A 23,993-nucleotide genomic window follows, 5' to 3' on the forward strand; every position below is an offset into this window, starting at 1 on the left:
TGAAAAGGTTATACAAATCTTGAAAGGCCACGAGAATTGGTGCAAAGTGGAGTTCAAGATGGAGCTTGAGATATTTGAAGTTATAGCAAATTATCTTACAGTGGAGAACTTATTACGTGACACCCATGGTGTTAGAGTTGAGGAGCAGCTGGGAATATTTTTATGTTTATGCTCTCTCATAATGCAAGCACCGATAGGTTAAAAAGGGGATTCCAACTATTAGGAAGTATATGTGTATATTAGGATGTATTTATTCTTTTCTTGTACATTTGATGTATTTTTTGTGCTCCAAGCCATATTGGCCATGTATATAGAGGTCACCCCCCTCATTTGGGTGCGTGGTGTTTCCTGTCTACTTCTCTACATGGTACTGCTATCTTGACTTGTCCACCCGTTGAGTCATCATCTCTCGTCATGTTGTCTTCGACGAATCCGTCTTTCCCTTCTCCTCCCACCCTGCTCACCCGTCGTAGCTCGACTTCCTTTTGTCGAGCCCCTCCGATGTTCCTAGTTCCACCTCGGTCGCTCCATCGTCAGGCGTTTAGCAGCTGCGGCCCTCACCAGTTGTTTTGTAGGAACTCACTGACGACGACCCCACATCCTATTACATGGGCGGGCCGTGTACCCCGCTCCATCTGCGAGCGGGTCCACTCTCTCCACCGTGCTCCCGACTGCTCTGACTGCGACCGCGCCACGCGTGGGTTGCGGCCCCGACCGCGACCACAGCCCTCCCAACTGCTCCGACCGCGACGGCGCCACGCGCGGGTGCGGCCCCGACCGCACCGGCGCGCGCTCCGACCGGTCGGGCGAGCGCCTCGACTGCACTAGCGAGCATCCCGACCATCCCGGCGAGCACCCCGACCGCGCAGGCGAGTGCCCCAATGGCACTGGCACGCGCTCCGACCGGTCAGGATAGTGCCCTGACCACCCCGACGAGTGCCCCGATCGGACCGGCGCGCGCTCCGACAGGTCAGGCAAGCGCCCCCATCGCACCGGGGAGCACTCCGACCGCACCAACGAGCGCTCCAACCGGTCGGCCATCGTTGCCACCCGACCCTCCGCGCCCTGTCACTCGGTCTGTGACTGGGGCAATCCAGCGGGTCCACTACTAGGGCATGACAGCCTCGACTTCTTCTCCACCCTCTCCAATTCCGGCAAACTATCGTAGTGCTCTGGCTGATGCCAACTGGTGTGCTGCCATGGTTGACGAGTTTTAGGCCCTCCTCGAGAACGACACCTGGCGCCTCGTCCCGCGGCCTCCCGGTGCCAATGTCGTGTCGGGCAAGTGGATCTTCCGGCACAAGTTCCATACTGATGGGTCCCTCGCTCGGCACAAGACACGCTGGGTGGTTCGCGGCTTCTCGTAGCGCCACGACATCGACTACGATGAGGCCTTCCGTCCAGTTGTCAAACCGACGACGATACAGACTGTCCTCAGCATCGCCACTTCTCACGCCTGGCCGATCCACCAGCTGGACGTGAAGAATTCGTTTCTTCATGGACACCTCGTGGAGACTGTCTACTACCAGCAGCCTCCCGGCTTCGTCGACCCTGCCATCCCCGATCACGTATGTCTTCTGCAGAACTCCTTGTATGGACTAAAGCAGGCCCTGAGGGCGTGGTACCAGCGGTTCACCTCCTTCCTTGGACAACTCGGCTTCGTTGTCTCCACCTCCGACACCTCCCTCTTTCTATACAAAGAGGGGCCAAACATCGCCTACTTTCTATTCTACGTCGACGACATCGTCCTCACCGCTTCGACCTCGACTCTTCTTCGTCACATCATGGGGCGTCTTCACTCCGAGTTTGCCATGACGGATCTTGGCGACCTACACCACTTCCTCAGCATCTCCATCACTCGTTCCTCCCAAGGCATGTTCCTGTCTCAGTGATAGTACGCCCTGAATCTTCTTCAGCGTGCTGGCATGACTGACTGTCACTCTACAGCGACTCCCGTTGACACACATGCCAAGCTTTTGGCACACAACGACACTAAGCTCCAGGACGACTCTGAGTATTGGAGTCTTGCTAGGATAGCTTTGAGTATCGGAGTCTTGCTGGGACGCTTCAGTACCTTACTCTGATTCGATGTGACCTGGTGTATGTGGTTCAGTAGGTGTGCCTCTTCATGCATGACCCACATGAGCCCCACATGGCCCTGATCAAGCTCATCCTGCGCTATGTGAAGGGCACGCTCTCCTCCGGACTTCACATCGGCACCGGTCCTGTTCAGTCTCTGACTGCCTACTCTGACGCCGACTGGGCTGGCTGCCCGGACTCTAGACGCTCCACATTCGGTGACAATCTAGTGTCTTGGTCCTCCAAGCGTTAGACCACGGTGTCTCGTTCCAGTGTTGAGGCTCATGCTGTGGCAGAGTGTTGCTGGCCGCGTCAACTTATTTAGCAGCTTCATGTCCCTCTTGCTTCGGCCACTATTGTCTACTCTGACAACATGAGTGCTATCTACATGACAGCCAACCCGGTGCATCATCAACGCATGAAGCACATCAAGATTGATATCCACTTCGTCCGTGAGAAGGTGGCCTTGGGTGAGGTCCGGCTTCTCCATGTGCCGTCCTCTCACCAGTTTGCGGACATCATGACGAAGAGCCTGCCAACTCCTTTGTTTACTGAGTTTAGGTCCAATCTGTGCGTTCGTGATCTTCCCGCTTCAACTGCAGGCGGGTATTAGGAAGTATATGTATATATTAGGATGTATTTATCCTTTCCTTGTACACTTGATGTATTTCTTGTACTTCAAACCATATTGGTCATATATAGAGAGGTCACCCCTCCTCATTTGGGTGCGTGGTGTTTCCCGTCTACTTCTCTACACCAACACAGTGGTGAGATAATTTATAGGAAAATAACAGAGTTCTTTGATTTAGTTCCTATCACCATTTCATTGACGAGTTCATTGATGGGAACTGCATTACACCAAGGGTTTCCAGGTCATTTCATTGATTGTGTTCATTCATGCATCTCTTCACCAACTTTCTCTGTTGTCATCCACGGTCAGTCTTTTGGTTGCTTCAACTCTAGCAGAGGGCTTCAACAGGCTGCCCACTCTCTCCATCCTTTTTGTTCTTGCTATAAATGAACTGTCAATCGCCTCCAACAAGCTTTAGATGACAACAACCTTAGCTAAATAGTAACTTGGCTGTGTTTGCATCCATTCCTGTCTATTGCATGTCTAACATCCAGTTCAGTTACATGCTGAGCTAGTTATTTTTCCCATGGCTGAATAGAAACTTGGCTGAATAATAACTGGCTGAACAGTGATTACTAGAAGTGCTCAGTCTGAATAGTAACTTGGTTTTTCAGTTCCATGGAGAGAAGGTAGCGGCGGCGAGGGTACTCAGTGGGGCAGAAAATAAAGAGGAATAGGTATGGGATTTTTGCAAGTATTATTTTAGAAAAAAAGATATAGGCACCAAGTTGGAATTTTGCTTTCTTTGGCTCAATAGTTTGCAATTTGCTTGATGGAAGTAACTAGATGTATGGTTTACTCTAGTAAGAAGGGCTGAGTGAGGGGGTGCTTGGCAGCACTCCACTATAGGAAAATTAGTTCCACTATACCAACTCTAAAAACACTCACAGCCAAACACATCTAGCTCCACCAACTCCAGCTCCAGAAAAAAAGGTGGAGCTAGGGGTAAGATCCATGTTTTGGTGGAGTACCTCAAGGGATGTTAAAAAAAAACCCAATTTCAGACGTTATTTGGACAAAAGAAAAAAAATGTCGGAGCGTCCCATGGAGGTCGTGGCCGTCGCTCAGGCCGCTCACCCCGATGCCGCCACTTGGTGCCCCGCTCGCCACGCCACCGCCACAGCCGCTCGTCTCCGTCATCCCCGCTCTAGGCCACACTGGGAGACGATGAGCGGCAGGTCGCTCCTCGATGGATCCAGGCAGTGCGCGGGTCCTGAAGGTGGCGCAATGGATCCCGGCAGCGAGCTCCACTGAGTTCCCCGACACTAATCCGATCCTCGTGACGGTTGGGAGATGCAACTCCGACCTCGGCTTTCATCCCAGTTGGGGAAAGATCGACGGCGCATGCAAGGATGTTGAAACGCGGCATGCGAGTTCGTTGTGCTGTGGTCTCGCCATGCCGACATCTATGCTGTGCAGGGCACGATTTGGAGGCACCACACGCTCGATGCGTCGGCTTTGGAACATCCATTTGAGTTCCTGATTCAGCTGTTCCATTTTTTAATCAGGATTTTAACTTGCCGCTCCCTGTATCTTGATTTTTCCCCATCCGTGGACCTCTTGCTTTAACGCTCGACACATTTCCAATACAAGCCATGTAAATTGGATTCAGGCTAAAGGTAATGTATTTGGAAACAAAGTCTACCACAATTTGATCTTTAGAGCTAGTTTTTATTTTTTTCCACGCAGTACTGTAGCAACAGTACGGTAGCAGCGGCAAAAAACAAAATAGCAACTCTCCATAATGCTTAAAACACAACCAGCCATCCACCATGGGCAAAATAGAATATTCCCATCAAATCCTCTTATTTATGGAGCTGTAGCACTACAATCTGTCAAACACGTACAACAGCTTCATATTTTTCTGGAGTTGGTGGAGTGAAGCTGGGAAAGTGTGGAGTCTGGAGTTGGTGGAGTGAAGCTAGGAAAGTGTGAAGCTGGTAGAATGGAGCTGGTTTTCGTGTAGTGAACACCCCTCGAAGGATAGGTTTATTTCCTGTAAATTGGAGGGTTTTTATGGAAAGTTTGTTGGAGGTGATGGCAAGGTAGCACCACTTCTAGCGTAGAAGTTCTCGATATATTGAACTCGATGCGATTACCATGGATGGAAGAACACATAGATCGAGTATGATATGGATTCTCGAGGATTCTTTCGCAAGTCATGTTGCCCAATTACATGACACTTTGTAATCCATCCTCCTCTACGGTTCTACTTCCATTTACTTTCACGCAACAGCTGCCATAGCGTTCTGATGGCTCAATCATTTTTCTTCTTATTTGTTTTGTCAAAAGTTCTGAGCTACAGCTCAATGTTTCTCAGACAGCGTTCCGGTGACTATTTTCCCTCTTAGCCAGCATTTAACTGAATCACGGAGAAACGGACTACCATAACCGGATGACACTTCAGTGAACTGAACCAACAAATGCATTAGTCATATACCGCAAATCAGCAAGTTGTGCAACAGCGCATGCGCGCGTCACCAATCCAGGTTAGGTTTGCCAGAAACCTTAATTGAAGCAACATTAAGCATTCATGATTATTACAGTAGCATGCCTGGGGGTGCAAATGGTAAGGATGATGATGGCAGCGCCTATTGCATGTCGTGCCACCAACAGTTCTCGGAAACAAAATAAATGACTTTCACCACATTCTAGAGACATAATATGCTCACAACACGTACAAGTAGTATAATACAGACTACGGAAATGGAGGCATGGAAGTCAAGACTTTTCAGGCCTGCCTTCCTTAGTCCCATTGTCCATTGAGTTGAGTTGAGTTGACATTCATCCCAATCCTGAAGACCTTCTGAGCTTCCATCCTTTGAATACATGCCAGGAAGAGGCACAAGATCTAAGCTGATTCATTCTTTGTTACCATCCTTCATCTGATTCATTCTTCATCAGAAGTTCGTCATATAGCCTGATCAGGACAAGATAAATGCCAGGAGCACTACCAAGTGCCAACTAGTGTGACAACTTATGCTCTACGATGTAGTTTCTTCTCAAAATAACTTCCGAGTTGAGGTGAGATAGAGTTTGCAGCACCCTGAACACACTTGTTATAAGAAAAGTCTTCAGTTGTATCATCTTTCCGCAGTAAAATGAAGCATCTTGTACCTGGGTGACTAGGATTCAATCCGATCTGCAAGGATGACAGATGTTAAAAGGAATGGTCACAACATCAGAAAAATACCAGAGCAAATATCAGCCTCAATGCCTGCATAATACTTTTCACATCATGTTTACAGCATGCAATAGTATTAAACAGGGATATATCAGGTGTAATCCACCTTTAGTGCTAGCATGCAAATTCTACCATGGGCCATCTGGTCTACGTGGGAAAGGATTATTATTTGATCAACTTGAGAAGCTTACAGTCCTTATAAGGCTGACAATGATAGTGTATAAAGATCAAATTCAATGCACATGACCCTTTTCCAGTTAATTGGACAGCTCATCAGTGATGTTTGCAAAAACCAATGATATTAACAGTAAACTTGGCCACATGACAACATATATACACAACAGCATAACAGAATTATAACTTTAAAGAAACCAAGAGGGGATTCCTTCTAATGCAGTTCATGAGTTCACAATTATCAGAGTTAAGATGAGTAAAATGACGAAGCTATTCAGAAAAGAACAGGTATCATTTATATAGTTATCAGTTTATCACCTTGATTTCTCTTACTCCAACACCGATTTTTTGAGCTCCATTGGGATGAAATTTCAGGGCCTCGACTAATTGTGATTTATCTGTCTCCTTCACAAATCCATTTAATGGGTACCTTCATGCAAGTTAAAGAAGAAATTGAATAAATGATAATCAAGATATAAATTCAAAAAGAAAAAACATTATGCATAAGTCATATACAGAAATAAAACCAGTAAAACTAGCTCCGTGGAGGGGGACATTGTCTTACTCTCTTAGCATGTTCTGCAAGGAAGTGCGCATATCAATAATGTTATCCCATATACCAACTTTAGCATGAAGAAAGCCCTGGTCGATAGTCATGGCGCCACCTTGGACGGTCGCACTGTCTTTAGACTTGCATGCTAACCTACATCTCAAAGCATTTTCAGTACTTTGTCTGCAGGTATCCATATGATCCTTTTCAAAATTCCGAACTTCAGGGCTGCGTAAGAAATCATAGATGCTCTCATTTTGTTCTGGTTCATGTGGCTGCAAAATAAGGTAACTGTCAGAATCAAATTGAATATCTGGACATCCTACAAGTACATTTAAGATGGTGGTTTATTTTCTCCATCAATTACATAATCAAATGCAGCAACCTAATTTCTGGTTAAATTCAAGTAGGAGAACTACACCAGTCAAGAGCTCAGCTTAATTAATCCAAACATCACGAAGAGCTAATATTGATACTGTAAAAAATAGAAACAAACGCTCTTTGTCGAACATTTATCCATAAACAATTATCAAGCATGGAGGCCAGTAAACAATAGTATGCACGAAATTGAGAGGAAAAATTATTAAACAACCTACCCCTGCTTCTGTGAAAACTAAACTCCACAAATATAAAGTAGTATGGTAAATACTGGTGTCGTGGCTGGATGTGCATCAAGCCCGTCATAAAACTGCATTGAAGAATACTAATATTGTGCATCTGTTACTCTGGTAGCGCGTTTTGAATACACACCTTTCCCGCATGCATAATTTCAAAAGGCCCTGACGTCCCATTGAAAGGCTCTTTGCCCCAAGCAATTGCATCTAGACTTCCACACAGATTGTCCACTGAACAATGCTTTGCAGCATTTATAAAACTTCGTGCAGGCCTCTGCAGAAAGCACGATAAAAATACGATAGACTTGGAGCACTTAAAAAAGTAATTCATTTAAAAAAAATTAGTACAAAAATCACAAGGTACTTACAGAAAAACATGCTTCAGAAAATGGGGATGAGATTGATAACCGAGAGCGCTGCTGGTTTAAACCTTGACTGCTTAACGCCTGGAACTGCCCAGTTACAGACAGGCTATCTGCAACAATTAGTAAGTGCTCCCGACGAACATTCCTTCCAATATCAGAAGTTACTGATTTTAAAGACTGCAAATAGAAGTAAAATCAAACTCTACAGATGAAATGATAGCAGCCAATCAGGAACAAGTGAAAACGAAAAAAACCAATGGCAACAAATATTGGGGCACATACTTCAACAAAGCATTTCCATGCTGAGTCTATTCCATATGAACAGAAAATATCATATACATTCTTTGGTTGACTCTGCTCCCAGTCAATCAACTCCATTACTGGAATGCAAGCATTTTGCAGAGTAGCCCAGAACCTCCCAGCCTTGCAATGCTCAGACATACCAACTTTCACAAGAAGTTCACCATCATGTCGACACTGGATCTCAACATCCTTAAATTCCAAAAAACCTGCACAGAAAAAAAAGCTGAGCAGTCAAACATCAAGTATTATCTGAATAATAGACATAACAACAAGAACAACGAATTGAATCTTCAAAAGTGTTGTTTTCTGGGGAAAACTTTAATACAATAGCATGATCTGGTTGGTGACAGCTTCAGTCCAGAGCAACTCCTCCCAGATCATCAAAATGAGCATCTGAGGAAGATTCCTTTTTCCCCAAGTTTGTAAAACATCACCTGATGATCTGCCACACTATACTAAAAAAGAATAATCTTTTGAAGGAAGCCAAGGCTTCTCAGAACCATCCATAGAATCGGTATAACTTGGTGCATGTCAGGTGTTTAATACATTCAGTTCCTTGCCAAGTCAGTTGGTTTATTGTTGTGGCTTGTTTAACTTTATCATGGGTGATAACAAGGTCAGATTTTGAACCTTTGGCACGGGCATTATCTGTAACTTCATTTGTATACACTCAAAAGGAACTTGGGAACATACCTACAATCTAGTGCAAACAACCCATTAGATTATATAACCTACCAAATTTCTCCATTCGGACATCAAGTCAACATTAGCAGTTCCTAAAAGATTTGCAAATATATCTGAAATGTAATCATCCACCAACAAAATTTCAATCATGGACTCAACTGGAACAAAAGTAGGAGTTACCAATTGATAGTAACCTTTGCTTAAAAGTCTTTCCATATCAAAAAAAGTAATACTTTATTTCCCAAGCTGAAACTGCATCTTGGACCTACAGAGCACTGTGCACATCTAGAACTGACTATTTTTTTTTGAGGATTTGTTGATTACTTTCATGCTCAAATCTAGTGGGATTAGCATTATGGTAGCAAATGGGTTGTTTACACTTGATATGTTCCTAAGATCTCTATATATCTACAGATCTTGAATCAGCCAAACTTATGTTCACAATTGCATTATGGACTCGCATCATAGCTAAATTTATGGTTAATGCCTGCTTAAGATAATACAATTTGTTGCTGCAAAATCATGTGGTATTAGAATAATAAAAAGCCACGTGAAGCAAACTATGGTTTCACAAAATGTCAGAAGACACACGCAGCAATACAAGGTGCACCTGGAAATATTTTACCTCTCCGCACTGCAGCTTAGAAAGGAATCCTTAGCTAAGACCATGATTTCTAAGTTCTACAGGAAACTCGCAATAATATATGGGATATATTTTGTAAAATGCATAAAACCATAACAACCTTTCAGCAGTGTGTCCAGTATGCTTGGAATCACTCTTTTCTTGATAGTGTCCAACTGAGACATGGAATTGGATTCAGCTTGTGCTACCAATGTGATACAGCAAGCTGAATTTTGAACACACTGGTCACCTACTGAACATTTTCTGCAGAGAAATGTTTATGTCAAAAGATATAGCGTACGAAATGCAAAGAGAGAAGAAGAATATGTATAGTGATGCTTGTATGATTATAACAAGTCTCTGTGGTGCCCCATATGACATCTACTGCCAAATCAAAATTTAAACATATTACCAATTTTATTGTAATAATTCAGCAAGTCTAATTATTTTAATGTAAGACGTTTTACGGAACAAATTCTCAACAAAACATAAAATATTTATATCTAACGAGAACCATATTGAATTCCAGTAACTCAACAAGCTAGGTTCAGATGGATATATTGACTGAAATCTGAGATCTCATTAACCTACACCAATCAAAAACCTTCCAATCTTCTGATCCATATGAAGAAATGACTTATATGCTATAAACTAATGCTCCTTAGATACATTCACTTTGTAATGCGCAGTATGCAAATGCAGAACATTTCCCTCTTCTTGATACACATCAACAAATCTGACATATATACCCATAAAAATTGGCAACAAAAATGGATGCCAAATTATCTACCTGTGCACTGTGCAATGAAAAGCAACAAAACAACACTACAGAAAGAAGCAAGTAAAGAGATATAGACACTCATCAAAACACAAATAGCTTTGGTACTTACCTCTTTGAAATATGAACTGATGGGATTGCATTGTTTAGCTGGTTTCTGGTGGCGTCGTATTCTTTTGTAAGCTCTTCTACAACAAATCCCAATCCTAACCTTTTTTTCTTCATCATTTCCTGTAAATATATACACAACGAAACAGATAGTTATACACCAATTTGATGCACATAAAGAAAAGAAAACAAAAGGTATTGTCCATTTACTCAAAAAAAGAAGAGGACCTTGCTTATATGAAAATGGGTGGTCCAAGGTCCTCCTTTTCTTGTTTTGTCACATCCATCATATCTAATAAAAAATGCAACAAATATTAATCAAGCGCACAATGTTAAAAGGTAAAATGACGGGAAATGATATTTTAGTGAACTAACATAATCATGATGGTTTCAACCAAATCAGAGAAGTTTACTCGCTCGAGATGGTTTTTAACTTCTAGGGATGCATATTCCAGACTGTATCTATACTTCTTCAAATGCTTTGACAGGAAAAGCAAACCAACATGATCCCCAGAATTTGTAGCCTTGTGACATTTAAATACTTCCTGCACAGGAAATTAAAACATATAGCGTCAGGGAAAAAACATACAGACGGCAGTGGCCACATAATAAGTATAGACATTAACAGAGAGAAGAATGTCACTTGTAGATTCATGAGAGGGGAGTCCTCTAAACCATTAACAGGGTGATCCAAAGCTCCATATGCAGCTTCTGAAATGGAACAAGCGGCCCAAGAACCAACAGGGGCACCAAGTTCACCTACCAGATCATGATTACAGCACATATCATCAGCAGTATCATAAGAGAATTGCATTATGTGCTGCCCGTAAGAACTTCTAACGGTTCCATCATAAGCAACGTGTAGATCTCTCAAGTGATACATTAATTTTCTCGTTAGTGTCCCAGGCACATCAGCATGCTCACTGAAGAAGTTTGCCCTGCCAGATATAGCATGCAGAAGACACTCCAATGGATTTAAACCCTCAATGAAGGAATTCCTGATTACAGCATAAAGGTTTTGACCTTCCACATGCTCACTGGTACTCTCAGCTTCACAATTTAATGATTTCTGCCTATTCCAGCTAACACATGAGAGTTGGGAAGGAATTCTGAAGGGAAATTTGCTTGCTGGAAGTTGAAGACCAACACATGCAGTTTGCTGCACATATTTCAACATGCTACCCTTGCTTCCTGCATTAATCATCACCATCATTGAGTTATCATTGCTAACATGATGTTGCACCATTTTTAGGAGATCATTGAAGACATCTTTAAATGACATGATTGAAGATCTGACAACTGATAGATTGCTCTGAATATAATCAGATTGTCTGTAAGTTACATCTTCAGTTTCATCATGACACTTTAGAACTGGTATGTTAATTGGATCTAGCAATATCTGCTTGATTCGGAAAGCTTCTTCAGCTTCATCCAAAGCCAGTTTGACTCCCTGAGTCAGTTTTCTCCTCGAGTAATGATCGGAGAACATATAGAGATCTGAAAGAGAGACACTTAAACCCCTCATGGTTAAGAACTCACATAGTACTTCTTGGGCAGAAGAAAGGAAGTCAAGTGCCTTGCGACCATACTGTTTGAACATGATAGAAAAGAGACCGGTTGTGCTATTTTGTAACCAAGAAGACCCCGAAGAGCAGGTAAGAACTTCACTGTCTATGATGTGCAACTTGCTATCACAACTGAAATTCATGCCTGATGGAAGAAGCATGCTGAAAAATTGTTTACCAGTCCACAGAGAACCTTCAAAGTTCATAGACTTAATTATTGCTGGTACTGGTGTTGTTGATACGGAAAGGCAGAGCATTTGAAGCTGCTGTAATTCAGATTCCTTCAGAAAAACATCTGTACTTGTTAACAAATGTGCAGCAGCTAGAGAGTCATGTGTTAGTGACACCAAACTTCGACCATCTTGCATATTCAACAGCTGCTGGTGTAAGCTTACCAGCTCTCCAAGCTCAATTCTTGATCGAATAGATTGTGGGATATATCCATGCAAACAATCCCCATCAAAGTCTCCCAAAAAAGGCATGCAGCATAGTGGATTGATTGATACGACAGACTGAATTGGTAGAATTTTTGTAGATAATGCAATTAGTGAGTGTTGATGGACTGAAGGAGGCCTGTTGATGAGAATAAGATCACCATCCTGCAATGGTCTGTAGGCAATGTCACCAACTTCTAGCTGGTTTGCCTTTCGAATAAACATTAGCTTCCCATTTCGCCGAATAAGTAGTTCTTCCTTGGCTAGAAGGTGCAGGTTGCACTTCAAATTTATATTTTCTAAATTATAAGAACTAACGTGCTCAGAAACAACCAAGTTTGAAGCTAAATTTTCAGGAATGCCAATTTCCCATAACCTAATTTTTGGGTCCCCAACCATAATACTCCGAAAAGCATTATCTGATCTTTTGCTCAGAACAGCATCCTTTAGCCATTTCATTCCATATGTATCTGTGGATGTCTCCACATCTGTCTTTTTAGAGTATAACTGAAAGAAACAAAAATGTCAATGAATACAGTTAAAGGCATTTGCTAGTACCATATTGTGATGAAGTCTTAGAACTTATTGTTACTAGGCATTTAACAAAGTTTTTTTTCCTTTTTTTCCCTCGTTCCAAAGTACTCCCTCTGTTTCAAAATGTAGGTCGTTTTAGCTTTTCTAGATACATAGATTTTGCTATGTATAATGTATCTAGACATAACCCTACATTTATGTGCATAGCAATATCTATGTATCAAGAAAAGCCAAAACGACCTACATTTTGGAACAGAGGGAGTAACTTCATAAGATATTAGGTAGCTAAGGCTATGAAGATAACAACAAATTTCAACAAATTGAAGGTTTAAGTTCCTTCAGTGCAATCGAATAGAATTTGTGTGGGAATACGTGACGACTGATGCGTGGAAACTTATGAGCATGTATCAGATAACTTGACAGACACAGATATTCCTCGGATGATCATTGGACAAGTATTGAGCATGTTCAGATCAGATTGACATATATCATGCTATATAGACATTGCAATAAAAAAAAAGGCGACGTTAGATTTCTTGCCTTGGATGACTTCAGGCATTCTGAAACTCGGCTTGAGACAAGTGAACTTGCAAGAACACTGAACTGCGGATGTTGGCGGTAGTCATCAATTCTCTTACTGACATCAACCATCCTCTTGTAAGCCTTTGTTCTGTCATCCTACTTCAAACATGCAATGAACGAAATTGTACGTTTACAATTGAGAAGCCAATGTGGTTCAAGTGTGTACTGTAGCATAGTGCATCAGACTTTTATAACATGGACACTTGGACAAACCCAATCCCTCCGTTTTAAAATATATATTGTTTAGGACAAGCTAATTAGTTCATATATTTATAAATGGAGGGAGTACAAGGAAAACAAAGAAAGTGCTAGCTCCATTTGGAATGAGGAAAAAGGAGCTTGTGTATTTGGCAACACAATGAATATTTCGTTTCACACCATGTCGCATAAGTACTCCTAAGTTTTGGCCACTTATTTTTTTCTCAAACACTCAGGAAACTTGCATGTCATTGTAGGAAACTTTTTTTTCTCAAGCCCACAGTCTACAGATCAACATCTACTAAAACTGCACATACAACCTTCTCGACCTCCAGAAACACTCACTCAAAAGATACATGAGTCATGATGCTTCAGACAGTCCAAGCACCCAAGTTGATCAGGGACACATAAGAGAATTGGTTCTATGATTTGCCGTCAAATAGTTCGATTTCACTGCAAGCCATCCAAATTTCAGAGTTCTTCACCATTTTTTTTCTCAAACACGCAAGAGAGATACATGCCATTTGATTAAAGGAATAAAAAAGGTAACAAAGATAAACACCCAAACACAATGCGCACGCACCACACACTAGACAAATAGAACAGTTGAGACAAAGACAGTAAAGAGATGACCGCTAACACTATGCTAACCGGGGAGGGAGAAATAGAGTAACCCCACGACCAAGTTCCTGAGATCCCTGGCCCCAGCGCACATGAGATGGCTCCTTTCTTGGCGACCGTCCTAACCACCATTTCTTGACTAATGGAGTGAGAGGGAAAAAGAACTTGAAATCCTGATTTCAAATGTTTTCACTCCATGCAATCCCACAATGGCATGGAGTGAAGAAATTTGAAATCTGGATGGCATGTTGTGAATTGGTTAATTGATGGCAAATCAAGTGAAGAACTGCTCCAAAGGCATTAACTGGACTTGCTCTTAAATAAATGACTTTCCAGAGACTCAATGAAAGATTTACACTAAATTATACAGAGAGTTAGCATTCGAACTAAAAGAGAAGAAGGGTATCATGAATGGCTTGAAAGATGATGAATAGATAACAAATTTCACAAAAAAAAGGCATACTACTTACAAAAGTTAACCGCCCATCTGAAAGCCCATATCCAATCTCTACAACACGATGGCAATTAGGAGTCACTGGTAAACATGATAGAAACAATAGCTCTCGCCTTGAAACAAATTGTTTGATAAGTTCAGGGTCACTTTTCTTCAACATGTGAAAGACCTGTAAATATGTCAAATGAGATCAGGGACAATCTTACTTTTTCGAAACAAGATATATATGTGTGTGTGAATATGAGCAGCAGATTGCCCTTGTTTGATCATCTCAGTTATATTTTCTGTATGTTATGAATAATCAAAATAATAATTCGACATTAAATACTTCTGAAAATACAAGTAACCCCATGTCCCCTTTTATGTGTCCTACACGATACATTTTAAATCTGCGGTCTCTGATACTAAAATATGAGCCAAGTTAACAAATATAATCAGACAATACATAATCTTTTGTCAGGCGGGGGGGCGGGGGGCTGGTGGACTAGTAAATCTAATGTGGAAGCCAACATAAAACAGCCTTTACCAAAAGTGAACGGCGGAAAAAAATACATTACTTGGTAGGGTGATAATATTATCTTGGTCATAGTGGACTGTAATTGCTGATTCTCAGAAGGTACAAAATCCCAATAATCCTGGGGGAGGCCTTCAAGCGAACCTTTACCCTTGGATTTATTAGACCCTCTATCAATAGCTTCTGCAACAATTGAAATCCTTTCCATCACGCTTGGGCTTCTGTGAAGTTTACTCTTGGATAATAATACTCTTGGACTTGACAGCGTCTTAAAGATTACACTAGGGTAAAGTTTAGAACCATCCTTCTGTCCAGAAAAAACACAAGGTTTAATACAATGTGGAAGAAATATGCACCAATATAACTAAATATGCACTTACCGAGCAATATTTGCATGTTGCTCGAACTGTTTCTCTCTCCAATGTCTTCAAAAAAGCGAAGAGTGATGTGTAAGAGAAAGAAACATTAGTGTCATAACAAGAGAGCCTCTACTAATTTTAGGAATAGATAAAACCACGGTAGGAAAATGCAGTAGGCATAATACCATAATAAACACTTGTTTGCCCCTACTTTCCCTGAAAGGAGCAACCCTTCGAATACCGGAAGCAGGGTCACACAAGGGAAAACATTAACAATGAAGAAATAAAGGTACCCTATTATGACACATACAAAGATAGCCTATTTCTGAATCCCATTTAGCGCAAACATATCCTGCCTAAACATGATGAGCAGTCGTGTGGGACTAATAAAGAAACCATTACCACCCATAAGTAAACTAAGCCAGGACGTTACTTTTAGACTCTTGACCATGTGCTTCCATATGTTACAAACTAGATACAACATCTTGGGTGAAATCACTTGTAAGCAGATGAATAACATCAAATAAGTCTATTAGTAGAATGAAGCAATTATATAAATCCACCATGCCTAAGAATGCTATTTCTACTGTTTCGCCTAGAGTTGATTCAATCGTGTGATTAACTATTGGTACAATTCACAGTGTTATCAAATGTGAAAGAAATGCTCTGGCATGAAACCCGATGCAGACAATAAATGATATTTATTTTCAGGCAAGATGACTTAACACAAGACATAAGAATCCTATTAGGTAATAAGCATCAAATTGATATACATAATATTCTTGAAAAGCATTCTACTGTTTCCATATGTATCAACACCTACTGAAATAAATAAGAAATAGAGGGTTATATGAGAGGTAATACACAGCAAACAAACTCATCAATGAATAGCATAATCACAAGTTCATTGTAGATGGCTAGATGCATTAGTAATGATAAGTACTACTGATATTCGCTTTACAGTCTTTTATTTATTCTAAGTGTAGGAATTTCTGGCCCCACCTTAGTTCATCAGATCAACAAGAGAGATCTTGACAAAGGCCTTGATGATCTGAAAGTGATTTGGCACTAATCTATGGTATCGATGAACTTTGGCAAAGATATAAAACATGCAGTGCTTAATGAGGATGAAAATAGCTAACTCAGGAAGGTACAAACCTTCAAATCTATGTTTTCCCTTAGATTGAGACAGCCAGGACATATTTGATTTAGAAAGTGAACAACTTCATCGATAAAGTATGGGTTGTGCACCGTTGCCGCCAGCTTAGTCACACCAAAATGCCCTAAAATTTTGACAAGTTGATCCCTTTGAACTGAAATGCACACAAACCGCATGCTTCGATACTGCATGCTTAATATTACTTTTTGAGGTAAGCATGCTTAATATTACTCACCATCACAGTCACGTTCACTTTGTGATCCACAAGTCTCACACTGCGACGAACCATTTGGTAGTCCTAACTTGGGACTAGTGACATCACTCACTTCTGTTATGCTTATGCTGCTCAACTTTTCCTGAAATGGTTACATAATTTTTTTATAAAAAAATCTCTAACGACACAAAGCGATGAATAGAATAATCAAATTACTCTATGTACTGACTTAATAAAAAAATAAACATTAGCATAGATGACCATAAGCATAGATTACATATTGTAGAAACTTATATTCACAAAAGGACATAGTGAAGTATAAAAGTAAAATGAACTTCAGAACTTAACTTCCGGGGGGGGGGGGGGGGGGGGGGGGGGGGGGGGGGGGGGGGTATGCAAAAATAAAAGCATACCATATCTGTACTAGTCATGAGATCAAATGTTATCGCATTAAGAATAGCTCTAGGAAGTTCATGATTCAGCTCCATCCTGCACAACAGTCACATGGGAAATAATTCATGATGACAGAAGTAGAAACCAAACAGGAGGAATAAGAGAGCAAGAATGTTAATGTAAACAGCAAAAAAGTACAAGATAGCAATGAATATGATAGTTGAAATACAGTTCTTTCGATCCATAGTATAATTAGTTTTAATGAAAAAGAAAACACAAAAGAAGTAAAACTCTAAAATGATGATAGACCTACCCTTAAATGAGAAACCTCACTCTGGCAATGCAAGTGTGCAGAGTATCCTATTTGTTTCACTGTTTGCAGTCTACACTACACAGCATTTAAAATACTCAAATCATCACAAGATTCCTCCATGAAACTATTTGGAGAAAAAAGAAACTGAAGGGCACCACTTCAAAATGGAGATATGAATAACACCAGATGCCCTTCATAAACCATAGACAGGACCTAAACGTCTAAAACGAATGTAATATAGGTATATGCAAGAAACACTATCAGGGATACAGCCCAGTGTCACAAACATCTATGTATTCCATTAAAAAGACATCATCATGACTCACAGGAAAAGGTTACTATCAATAAGCACCCCACCCCCACCCCCACCCCCTACAACACAATAGACACATGTTCCATTCTACACAATACCACTCGCTGCTGCTCACAGTAGTTCTCAAATTAGTGATTTCTCCCTTTCTTGTCAAGATGTATGGACTTTCCGGTTTGCGTATGCCATTTTTTTTAATTATTTACAGGATATATGGCAATTGAATTTTATCAATGACAATGTATATATAGAAAGATCAACAACGGTTTAAATGTTATTCAATGAAAAGATGCGACTAAATCTTAAGTGTTACTAGGTCATTGTGTTTATATAGCACCAAAAATATTACATTACTGCGACCGCTAGCACGTAAAATGAACGAACGCCTCACATTGCATCAGACTCACAAATGATCTTTTCGCAAAGAAAGCTTCCATATGCTAAGGCATACTCTTAGCACACGGGCAGAGCGGTTGACGGTTGACGTGGACTTATCGCGGCCCTCGATCAGCATAAAGGGACGGTGCCTCTTAGCACACGGGATCTTCTAAGGCATACGCCTCGACCCGCAGTGGCAGCCCGCCGTCGTTACTCCGACCCATGTTGACGCTGGCACGCTTGCCGCTCCCCCCTTCCCCGCTCCTTGGCTTCCACTAGCAGGAGTATATACGCGAGTCGACAGTCGAGTCGTGCCGCGATTCCACGAGGGGAAATACCTAGGGCCCTCTAGCTACTACTACGCCGCACTGCAGGCACGCAAACCTCGAGAAGGCAAGAACCAAACCTTGAGAAAACCCCAAAAGGAGATTCTCTTCGCCCCTTCAACCAGCGCAGCCGACGCCCAAGGCGGCGAGCTCGTCGGCGACGATATCCGCCGTCGCAACCGCCGCCTCCTCCTGCTGGTCCTCCCCCGCGGCCCCATACGCGCGACCCCGGTGCCGACGCACCGCCACTGTGGTGTCGGAAGGCAGCTTGGGGCACTCTCGCCCCCCCCCCACCTCGGCTTATCTGTTCCCGCCGCCCCCGCCGCCGACGCAATCGAGGTGAGCGATTCCTCGCATTCGCGCTATTCCTGATCCTGTGGCGGACCAATGCTCGCGCGCAGCGCTCGATTGTTGGGTTGTTTTTTCTGATCGCCGGTTTAGAGTTTTCCTTTCGGTTTATGCTCTGTTCCCACCGTGCTGGTGGCTCTGTTTCGCCTTTGCATCTGGCGGCGGTCTGGATTTGCGTTCGGGGTCGCGGTCGTTCGAGGTTGGGATTGGTGAATTTTGAGGGCCCTCGGTTTCAGCACGTGCTCCCTACGAGGTTAGCGTGCGTGACGGATTGAAAGTTTGTGGCGCACGTGATCAGGTGCCGATTAGTCACCTGACAGAGGTCGCGAACGGTGTCCGTTGATCCCGGCATGAAGTCTGTTTTTGGTTTTTCTCTTCTCGTCACGCCCGCGTCCATTGCAGAGGATGATCGAGGCTTCCGAGGTTTCAACGGTAGGAAAACCAGAAATTCTGATTTCTGAAGGACTTCTTCAAAGTCTTCGTCACCATCAATTTGTTCGATGGAATAGTCCTGATCGCCACTGTTGCTCGTGCTGTCAGAGGGTGCTTCAAGGAATTAGTCCTTGAAAAGGCCTGCAGATTGTAGTGAGGGCATTGCACTTCCCCTGCACTGGTGACCTGACAAGCTCCTTGTCGTGACAGAGGCACCGGTTCTCTAGTCTGGCGCTCCACCCGTTAAAACCGATTTGCAGTTGCTCCTTGAAATTCTACTTTGAAGTTAGTGCATTTGTGGAGAAGTGTGTGGAATCTGCTTGACAAGATCAATGGACACTGGAGGTCATAATGTAGCTCAAAAACCTTCATTTATCTTCGGAATTCAGAAGCTTTGTTCAATGTTATGGGGAAGGAATAATGTCTTCTGTGATGCAAGAAAGAGTGTGTACGGTAGTAGGCAATAGGAGCATAGCCGTGGTCAGAACTTGTCACATGTAGCAGCAATTGTCTGTAAGCTGTCTGCGCTAGTTATTTGGTATCATGTTACTACCTCCGATTCTTTTTATTTGACGTTCCCGATAGCCAAATAGAACTACTTGCAGGCTAAAATCACTGTATGAAATGTCAAATATAATGAATCGGAGGTAGTATTATATTTTTATTTGTCCATTTGTTAACATTGGTGTTCCAATTGGAGGTTTTCATGTGTAGTAGTTGAAGGCCGAAGCAGTTCATACTTTATCTATGATTGGTTAAAACTGGCTGTTTGATTACTGTTCCATTCTCTATTGCTAATAAGGTTTGATTTCCTCGATAGGTAACTACTGTGAGCAGCAGCGAGTGGTATTGTGTAGAATGGTACATGTGTCTACTGTGTTGTAGGGGGTGGGGGTGGGTGCTTATTGATAGTATCCTTTTCATGTGAGTCATGGTGATGTCTTTTTAATGGAATACATAGATGTTTGTGACACTGGGTTGTATCCCTGATACTGTTTCTTGCATATACCTATATTACATTCGTTTTAGACTTTTAGGTCCTGTCTATGGTTTATGAAGGGCATCTGGTGTTATTCATATCTCCATTTTGAAGTGGTGCCCTTCAGTTTCTTTTTTCTCCAAATAGCTTCATGGAGGAATCTTGTGATGATTTGAGTATTTTAAATGCTGTGTAGTGTAGACTGCAAACAGTGAAACAAGTGGTGCCCTTCAGTTGAGGTGTGCTCCGGCCTTTTCTCCTCATATAGACACTGCTGAAGCGCGGGGACCATAACTAGGAATAGCTCGTCATCCTCTTCTTCCTCCTCTAGCATGAATCTCCTAACTTCATCCTCCCAAGATTCCATTATCTATATGTATGTATATGGTAAGGCAAGTAAACTATGTCACTCAAATGCATATGGTCTAGAAAAAAGAAAGAAAAAGCTCACAGGTTATGAAAACTGTAATACTTGCAAGAATATATGATATAAGCTAGCATTTTGGTTCAGGATCAAAAAGATGGCAAACAGATCGTAGGTTCAGAATAGCATTTTGACCTCAGAAGAACAGTGACTTAATATGGCAAACAGATCATAGTTCTACAGGCTGATTCAAGCCAAATAGATCATAGGTTCAGGATTCATTGTTATATGGAGGCTTAGCTACATCTAATGTTGCAAAAGAAATAGCTTTATTCTTGGATTTCCACATAGTATTGATAACCATGGATTTAATGCACTCAAAAGGCGTTCAACCATGTCAAGCAAATGCTAACGGATATAATCCAATTAAGAATTGTAAGTTGAAGGATATCAGAGAGAACAATAAGACATTGTAATTTCAGAGATACAGAAATCTCTGGTCTTCGCTACTTAACAGTTGAGATCAGATTTATTAAACTGCAGTGCTTCTACATCTTTTAACAAGATTTGATAAATTATAGCAGCCTTAAGGAAAAAAAATCAGACAGCACATGAGTAAGGCTCTATTCGAGGAAGCACACCGCACACAACAAACAAAATGAAGAACTGCTCCAACAAGAATGGTTCAGATAAGGTTGTGCTCCAAGTGGTGGTTGTATTCCATTAATCATGTAGATCTTCTTTCTTAGGGACAGAATCGCCAGTATTAAACGCATCTTAGATGTTGAAAGTCACAGAATAACACAGCTAATGAAGTTAGCACATCACAGGGTGACTCAAAAACAATGACATAAAACTCATAGATTCCATAAACATGAAATTAGTTCCAAGAACAAAGATCAGCAACCTTGCATTTGTAGTTTTATTCAGTAATCATATTTGTTTTATTCTGCACTGCATCAAAAGACCTGAATATCTAATAATATGCCACAACAAATGTCTACAGTTTATCTACCAAGAATGAGTGGAAGGAAATGAGAACACAAAAAAAATGTACTGAAGCTTAAAACATTACACATGGCTTTATTTTTTATCTGGTTGGCAAGAACAGCTAGTAATGGATTGGAACCTCATCCAAATCTAGTACTTTTACAAGAGAGAAACAACAAGATTTTTTCCCCTTACAGCAAGAATGACAAGCAATTATGCACTGAACATAAATAACAAGAACAATCCAAACCTAACTTCCAGATTCCAATAAGAACATTGCAGTGCAATGTCTATTCTACCAGTCATGTGTATGTGTAACATCAGGATTTTTTTTCTCTCATCAGGCTAGCAAGAACCTCATCCAAAACACTGATGAACCTCATCAAGATTTATAAGAGACAACAGCATGATATTTTTCATTCCAGGAAGAATGACAAGCAATTAAGCACTGAAGCTAAATAACTAGAACAAAGTCAAAGCTTTCCAAAGAGTGCAGACATTAGTATAGGATTCCATTTTTTACAGTGATGCATCTCTATAATCTGTAGGTATCGCTAAGAGTAAACCGTAATGAACTAGTTAGCGCCTAAGACGAAAGCATTACCAGTTCTAGGGATCTAGAAATAAGATGAACCGAAGGAAGAACTTAAAAACATCTAACACACATCTATCTGTAAAAAAAGCACAAGCAGTCACGGAGAGAGGAAGGGCTCGATCCAAGTAGCAGGAGCTCGATCTGGGGAGGACAAGGAGGACAGAGGAAGGGCTCACCGGGTCTTGGGACGAGGCAAGGCGGGGCAGTCACGGAGCAGTGGTGGAGATCGAGCCGGCACGGAGATGGAGAGGCGACGGGGAGGCGGCGGGGAGGCGACGGGGAGGACGGGGAGGCGACGGGGAGGCGACGAGGAGCAGCGACGGCGAGGCGCAGGGAGGGGGAGCCGCACGGGCGACGGCGCTGCGTCGCTCGGGGAGCCGCGGGGAAGAGGCGGCCGGACCCTCGAGGTGGGGAGGGCTCGGCACGCGGAAAACTCGCGGATCGGGTCAGGCGCCCCCGTCTCGTGTTCTCCCAAACGACGGGGTAAATTCGCCCGTGGCCAGTTCTCCGCGCGGGCTTCCAGCCTCGGGGATACGACGGGATCCCCTCGGGGTTCCGGTTCCCAAAGAGCCTGGGGAGTGTTTAGACAGCACGGGTTAAAATTTAGCCCTGTCACGTTAGTTCGGATACTAATTAGGAAGATTAAATATGAGCTAATTATAAAATTAATAGCAGAACTTCTAAGCTAAATCGCGAGACGAATCTATTAAACTTAAATAATCCATCATTAGCGAATGGTTACTGTAGCATCACATTGTTAAATCATGGACTAATTAGTCTTAATAGATTCGTCTCGCGATTTAACCTAGAGATTGTGTAATTAATTTTGTAATTAGCCTATGTTTAATACTCCTAATTAGCGTCCAAACATGTGACATGGGCTAAAATTTAGCCAATACCTAATTATTTAATACTCCTAATTAGTATCCAAACCTGTGACATGGGCTAAAATTTAGCCAATACCTCCCCAACACTCCCTAATAGTGTGCGGCCCCAGGCAGGACGGACCGGCCGGGGGGATTGAATCAGCAACGGCCCACTTGCTACGACAGACGGCGTCACAGGGCCCAGTTTCGCAGCGGGACCTCGGCCGGGATCGGTGTTGTAGAATCTGTTGTTGCAGATCCAACAACGTTGCAGAATCTGTTGGTGCAGGGTAGTACTGTCAATGTGGATCAAGGTGTGATCCATTATTCTAGATAAGATATATCCGGTAGAGTATATAAACAGGACGCTGCTTTTTTCTCAATAAAATCAAGTGGATAATCTTAGTCGTAGCTGCACCGGAGGCCATAGGACGACTGAACTCCCGAACGGTTTCCTCGGCGTGACGCGATCCAACGTGCCGGACTCGCAGACTCCCGCACGCCCCCGCGCCGATCACCGTCGGATTTAAACGGAGGCGAGGGGCCCCTCCTACCTGGGCTGCTGCTAACTTGCCGCCGTCTCGGCGTCTCCTCCGCGCGCCTCGCCACCACCAAATCACCCTTGCCTTGCAATTCCCGGCACTCTCACCGCGCGCCTCGCTCCTCCGGCTGGCGCGGGCGGACGCTGATACGTTTGGGATCGATCGGGCTAACGAGGCGGCGGGTTGGCCTCGGTCGGGTCGTCGGGAGGACGGCGAGGAGGCCAGGATTATTGGATGCGGAGGTGTTCCGGTGAGTTCCTATCGATCGATGGATACCGCTTCTCTCGATTGAAGTTCAATGCTGACGTACACCGGGACGTATAATCTATGCAGCAGTATTCTATATATTCCACATGCATGGATAGATTGCATTGGTCGTTAATCGTCAATGCAAATTGTTTCTTAATCTGATCCGAGAGTAGCCAATGCAA

The 23,993-nt window shown here is 42.6% G+C and overlaps 1 protein-coding gene across 7 annotated transcripts; it reads right to left on the reverse strand.

Moving 5' to 3' along the window:
* Window positions 1-5,117: 5,117 nt before the first annotated feature.
* LOC117857485 (DNA-directed RNA polymerase IV subunit 1) lies at window positions 5,118-22,536 on the reverse strand. Of its 7 annotated transcripts, none has more exons than XM_034740164.2 (19): window positions 22,331-22,536; window positions 17,140-17,215; window positions 16,748-16,868; window positions 16,512-16,636; window positions 15,375-15,419; window positions 15,038-15,301; window positions 14,497-14,649; window positions 13,166-13,303; window positions 10,736-12,598; window positions 10,468-10,637; window positions 10,321-10,384; window positions 10,097-10,215; window positions 9,328-9,470; window positions 7,880-8,106; window positions 7,601-7,774; window positions 7,369-7,506; window positions 6,634-6,893; window positions 6,387-6,498; window positions 5,118-5,852 (listed from the first exon to the last, which is right to left on the reverse strand). In XM_034740164.2, exons 2-19 carry the CDS (start codon window positions 17,212-17,214, stop codon window positions 5,688-5,690), a joined length of 4,356 nt encoding a protein of 1,451 aa, XP_034596055.1. In that variant the 5' UTR covers window position 17,215; window positions 22,331-22,536; the 3' UTR covers window positions 5,118-5,687. The 7 variants fall into 7 exon arrangements, with proteins under 7 accessions (XP_034596055.1, XP_034596056.1, XP_034596054.1 ...); XM_034740165.2 differs by lacking the exon at window positions 22,331-22,536 and adding an exon at window positions 17,433-17,780 and having other exon boundaries at window positions 15,038-15,298; XM_034740163.2 differs by lacking the exon at window positions 22,331-22,536 and adding an exon at window positions 17,433-17,780.
* Window positions 22,537-23,993: the final 1,457 nt, after the last annotated feature.

This window comes from Setaria viridis, chromosome 5 (assembly GCF_005286985.2).
Source record: "Setaria viridis chromosome 5, Setaria_viridis_v4.0, whole genome shotgun sequence".
NCBI lineage: Eukaryota > Viridiplantae > Streptophyta > Magnoliopsida > Poales > Poaceae > Setaria > Setaria viridis.